A 5,662-nucleotide genomic window follows, 5' to 3' on the forward strand; every position below is an offset into this window, starting at 1 on the left:
CATTCTCTTATCTAGTAACTTTGGAATTGGTTATAAAAGGAACAGTGGGCAAAGGCCATCTTTCTCAGTATTCTGTTCTCAATGAATCTTGTCAATAATGATGACCGTCTAAAATGAATTAACGTCTATGATTTTTATTTTTGATTCATCTACTTTGTTTACTCGAAAATGATTTACTCAAAATAAACAAGAAATATGGAAACATGTTGATAAGTTTTTTTTGTACACGATATTGTTGATGAAAAGACTTTGTTTCAAATAACACCGTGGGTACAGAGAAGACTGTTGCCAACAAGAAAAACGTAGATCCTATTTTCTACAATAGATGTCAGTACTTATTTGGCGCCTTTTCCGGAATACAAAATTCCCGGTGGATGCCACCGCGATTACCACGTGAACACAACAGCAGTGTCCAATCAGCTGGTAAATCTTAAAACCGCCCGCCCGCCTCTTTCTATTTACTCTTCCGTTGGTTCAATTAGACTTTTATGTGCGTTGTTTATAACTATATGATTGCTTTTTATAAGACTGATATTATGGGCTTAGTGTTATGATAAATACAAAGTGATCGAATAAATAGCTTAATTTGATTTGATTTTTCTGACCTTCGAAGTTAACCCAAAACTAATGTCGCCATTTTGACCATACAAATCGAGTTTAGTAGGTATTTTATTTGTTTGGGCAACAACAAATGTTTAAATGCTGCATTAGTGAATTGCGTAAATGGATGTATATTTGCGAAGAATTCGGAGAAAATGTCTCAGACGAATAGTACTGCTGTAAATTTTCTCATACATGACGCTAATGGTTAGTAAAGCTGTTATTTCTGAGGCTTATTTTTACGTTTTTCTTACTATTTCAATTGTACTGTGTAGTGCGAAAAGCTTGCTGTGATCATGCTTTATAAGAAATATGCGTTTCGTAAAATTTGAGTGACGACGCCCGACGGTGTAGCGTTTCCCGGCATTGTCAGTTTAGTTGTGGAATTTGTTAGAGCACCGCTAGTTCTTTATCATTTTGCTGTATATTTGTTATAATCACACATAAATCACGATTAAACCTAGCAGATTGTTCATTGTAGTGTATTGATAAATGTGAGACAATAGAATATTTCACCTGCATATCACAATAGACTACAGAAATCATTCCTAATGTTTTCATCTTTTATTTTAGGCCAACCACAAATGGTAAAAGTGGTTCAAAACACAAATAATCAGTCAGTTGCTCAAATCAAAATTAAACCTAATCCTGTTAAAGTAATAAAACTGCCAACTACAGCTGAAGGAAACATTAAGGTATGTTGTATAATTGTATGCTAAAACTACTGTGCATTAGTTTGTAGAATATAAAGGGAGCTTCTTCTTCTAATATATCTACCTATATTACTCCCAGCTCTCAGGTTTGATCCACACTAAAACCTGTCTACCTAAAGGACAGGAGACCAACAAGCCAATGGGGTGTTTATTTTTAGAATAGTTTTATTTTGCTTCCTTCACCCCCTGCCTCTGATCATTATGATTATTCAATTTCCTTTTGGTGTTGGTAACCAGTAGGAGCCACTAGAAATGTCTTTCTTTCATGAAGTGGTATTTATCATAATATGATAAACAAATTATTATGAGATGTTGAAGTTTCTTCATATATGTGCTTATCCTTCAGAACTGTGTTAGTTTATGTATAAAGGCTGTGTGCACTTGAGTATGAGTCCCAGTTGTTTTTAGTGTAAAATGATTTAAATACTTAAATGTTATGTAAGCCAACATGAGGATAAGTTGAATTTAAAATATTACTTAGTCCAGGAGTCTGGTTGTTTTATATCCATCATGTTTTACTAGCAGAGAACTATTAAAGCCATTCTGTTCCTTTATTCTGGTCCTTTAGTATTTCTGTCTTGAAGTTGCTGCCATGTGTTTTTCTTTCATCCTTTTCTTTTAAGTATCAAATCATGCTCTGCACTGTTATCTAATTCCTTAAACTATAGTTAATAGCTTAATAACTAACTGACTTTATTTAATGCAACTCATAATTCGGCATAGTATGTCTATAATTATAGATATTCCATACTTTCCTACCATATTCAACATAGCTTTAAGAATTCTATAGTTGGGTTATTAGAAACAACAATATGGTCTTTAATTTGCCCTTCAACTAAGTTAAGGTCACCTTTAAAGCTTTTCATGGTCAGTTGTACCTTAGATGTTATTGATTGTAGAAAAAATAGGAAGTGGACTGGGGAAAATTAAGAACTGTCTTCTAATGGGCAATGACAGATATTTTGTCTAAGTAACCTTAAAGGATTTTTACATCTTATTGAACAATTCAATTTATCACACTATCTTACAGGGTATGTCTTATTCATTATAGATGGTGGAATGTAATCCGGATTAGCTTAGAGACGGCAAAACTTAAAATGATTATCTCTTCATTTGGATCAGGGAGAAAGTTCAGACTTTACCCATGCTTTGAAAACAAGCATGGGTAGTTTCCTGTTTGAGAAACCTACCAATAACCCTCCAAATTTCTTAAATCAAGACTGTTCTCTGTCAGGTGCAGTCAAAAAGTAACTCTTTCTGATGGTCAAAGACAGCTTTGAATTTATGTTTGCTGTGTGTCAGTTACATATGTATGTTAATATCAGTTGAGATTGATACAGTACTGGAAATGCCATGAGACAGTTAACATGATCAATATTGAGAATTTTGTTTAACTTTTCTAAGTGATTATAGCTGTTGTGTTGATTATTGTTGTTTTCCACAAAGTTTGATAAAATGATAGCACTACATTTTGCTACTTTGATGAACAGATTTGACATTTGTAATTAAATTTAACATACCATGTGTATATTTAATATATTTATGCACTTTCTATTAAATAAAATATGGTTGTTACACACTAATAGGAAAATAACTGCTTGTCTGTTGTTTACACATTCATTGCTATACAACTCAATTGGTTTGTTTTCGATACTCGAAACTAATTAAGCTTTTTGATTAGTTTGATACTCCTTTTCGCGATAACAGATATGGAATCCACGCCATGGAGCCAGTAGTCAGTGAGTTAAGAAATGTGATTAATATAAGCGTATTTCCTTCATATGTCGAATCAAACTTAAACTGGAAATCAGTAAAGATGTCAAGTTTGAAAGAGGTATAAGACCTCACGTAACTTATTTAGTCAGGATCTCTTAGAAAGCTTGTACATCTTAAGTCTAAAGAGCCTAATTGCTCTTTGAAGAAGATTAAGAGCACGATCTCTGTCTCGCGATCCAGTGTTTATATTTTTTTGAAATAAACAATTTTCTAAAGAAATTGTATGTATTCAAAGCCAAGGAGAAAATAAATGCTAGCGACCAAGGACGATACGCAAGTTCCTAGATATTTTTTGAAATTGATTTTTTTCTCTTTTTAAGAACTCTTTACATTCAAATAAGTCTAAGTCACCGACAGATTCATTTATAGATCCACTCCCCTCTGGTGTCAGGGGGTTAAAACACACGGCGTGCCCTAAAACAAATATCATAGCCGTGTTATGTTCGTTTGTCTGAACTATCTAAACATATATCGACGACAATATTCATTAATTAGTTCCTTAATTAGAGAGATACCATCACTTAATGACTACTATGCTGCACCCAAAACCATTTCTAGACATTGCTTATTAAGTTAATTGATGCTGCTTTATATGTTATGAAATAATTTTAAAACTGGGTACAATCGTACGCAATGCTTCTTTTTAATCGATTTAAAAACAGTTTTAATAAGTCTACACGTTTTTACAGCGTAACATTTTTTTTTACAGTATACTTAAACTTAAAGGTGTTGAAGGGTGTTTAGTTTATCTTTGTAGAATAAAGTTAATTCAATGTATCTACAACAGAAACATTAATTGACTACCTATTCCATTTATCTATGTTCAGGTTTCAGTGTACTCCATACCAGAAAAGTGAATAGCTTAGCTAGGTGAAAAAAACACGTGGTTTTTATAATAATCCATTTTAATTTGTTATCCTCTTATAGTACGACCCATGGCTTTATACATGTTGTGCGAGGGTTTGTTTGTGGTCCTGTTTCTCATTTCAATGCGCATCTGTTTAGTTTTACTACCAAGTATTTTGTTTACGTTAAAATAAAACGCCTAACTACTTATCGTTATCCTATGGTATTTTAAACAGTGACTACTGCACACATTTTGTGACCGATAAAGTTTTTAAAGAAGATTATCTTTTTATAGAGTTTAACCTCACAGTGCGCTAATAGCGACACGATGTTGTTTTTTTTAATTTTAGCTACCTATTTACGAATGATTCGGCACCTATCTATTACATTTTAAATACCATCGAGAAAACATACGTTCTCCTCAGGTAATCATCTTAATTTTTTTTCAGGCCCCTGTATTCAGAGCAGTAAAGTTGACTAATATCAAATGCGCGTCAAGTAAGTTGGAACTGTTATTAAAGCATGTTATTTATTTTAAAACATTCTACTAAAGTAGCTAGTCAGTTAAGAAAGAAATGAGCCTGGTAGTTCTTGTTTCTATTATAAACATGAATAGATAGAGATTAAGCCAATAGACTGTATCATCAGAAAATGTTGATATAACTTGTATCTCAAAGTGTGTATCCACGATCATCATTCGCCCAATGTGTTCAAGACTAATTTCAAACCTGGCACGCTTCCCGTAAAAACGCGATGCTACATCACCCTTTTTGAGCCTTTCTGTACTGTGCTCACGTAATTAAGGAATTTATTTAGTCTAAATGATAACCAATTTAAAAGCAAAAACCAAACTGATGCTACGAATCAAAACTTCACTTTTTTTTTTGGTTTATTTTTATAAGTGTCACGGGAATATCTTTCAAAAACTTTTGATAAGAAATTTCCGTGATTATCATCATAAATTTCGCAACTGGGTGGCATGTAACAACAATAATTCTTCATTAGTGTAAGAAGTAGAATATGTGTACATTTATCGTATTTTATACTCCAATGAAATTCTATTTCAGAATTGTTGCAGGTTGACAATTTAGCAACTCTACAAAAACTAAAGGTTGAACCAAAAGACGTTGAAGAGACTCAGGTAATTAAAACACAAGACTAATACTCGCTTTGGTCTCATGTTTTATGAAACAGATTATAATGTATGCTTCTACTGCTATTTCAGACAAATCACGAGCCACTAACTGAATTAAAATTTATACAAGCTGTGCCTCACACACAGCTTGTGAACATACCAACCAAGTCTGAAAACCAAGTAACAAGTACTAGTACTGCAAACATCTTTTCTTCTACAATGTCAAACGCGTCAAGAAGGAGACACGATTCCGACAATGATCCACCAGCGGAATAGTAAGTATAAACTTTGCCTATTATATATAATTCCAATAGTACCGTAATACTAATATGACGATTATTAAGGAATAGAGACAATACACGAAATCTTCGTAGCAATGTTTGTCAAAAAATATAAAAGCTTACGACCACTCTCGCAATTCGTACCCGACGCACAAGGGCTGATAGTGACCTCCATCAGCCACTATAAATGGCCTTCGGCGGTACACAAAGGGACGAGGGTGCTTTCGCGTGCCTATCAATTGGTGAAAGGGAGACCAGCTCCCAGAAGGGGCGGCTCTAGAAAGGTGCGACCCTGCCTGGGATCGCGGTAG

The 5,662-nt window shown here is 33.7% G+C and overlaps 1 protein-coding gene across 3 annotated transcripts; it reads left to right on the plus strand.

Annotated features, from left to right (window-relative positions):
- The first annotated feature begins 336 nt into the window (after nucleotides 1–336).
- LOC113501310 lies at nucleotides 337–5,622 on the plus strand. Of its 3 annotated transcripts, none has more exons than XM_026882425.1 (5): nucleotides 337–807; nucleotides 1,174–1,295; nucleotides 4,385–4,433; nucleotides 5,003–5,076; nucleotides 5,161–5,377. In XM_026882425.1, the coding sequence occupies exons 1-5, from the start codon at nucleotides 756–758 to the stop codon at nucleotides 5,344–5,346; spliced, it is 483 nt and encodes a 160-aa protein (XP_026738226.1). In that variant the 5' UTR covers nucleotides 337–755; the 3' UTR covers nucleotides 5,347–5,377. The 3 variants fall into 3 exon arrangements, with proteins under 3 accessions (XP_026738226.1, XP_026738227.1, XP_026738228.1); XM_026882426.1 differs by having other exon boundaries at nucleotides 360–423; nucleotides 5,161–5,622; XM_026882427.1 differs by lacking the exon at nucleotides 337–807 and adding an exon at nucleotides 874–1,094 and having other exon boundaries at nucleotides 5,161–5,378.
- The last annotated feature ends 40 nt before the right edge of the window (nucleotides 5,623–5,662 follow it).

The sequence above is a fragment of the Trichoplusia ni genome, chromosome 15 (genome assembly GCF_003590095.1).
Source record: "Trichoplusia ni isolate ovarian cell line Hi5 chromosome 15, tn1, whole genome shotgun sequence".
Lineage (NCBI taxonomy): Eukaryota > Metazoa > Arthropoda > Insecta > Lepidoptera > Noctuidae > Trichoplusia > Trichoplusia ni.

What these genes read in the sequence shown, in the direction of transcription:
- LOC113501310 (XM_026882425.1), top strand. Translation starts at nt 756, where the DNA reads ATGTCTCAGACGAATAGTACTGCTGTAAATTTTCTCATACATGACGCT. An exon ending in CAGCTGAAGGAAACATTAAG is followed by an intron (nt 1,296 to 4,384) that starts GTATGTTGTATA and finishes ATTTTTTTTCAG; the next exon opens with GCCCCTGTATTCAGAGCAGT. An exon ending in TAATATCAAATGCGCGTCAA is followed by an intron (nt 4,434 to 5,002) that starts GTAAGTTGGAAC and finishes ATTCTATTTCAG; the next exon opens with AATTGTTGCAGGTTGACAAT.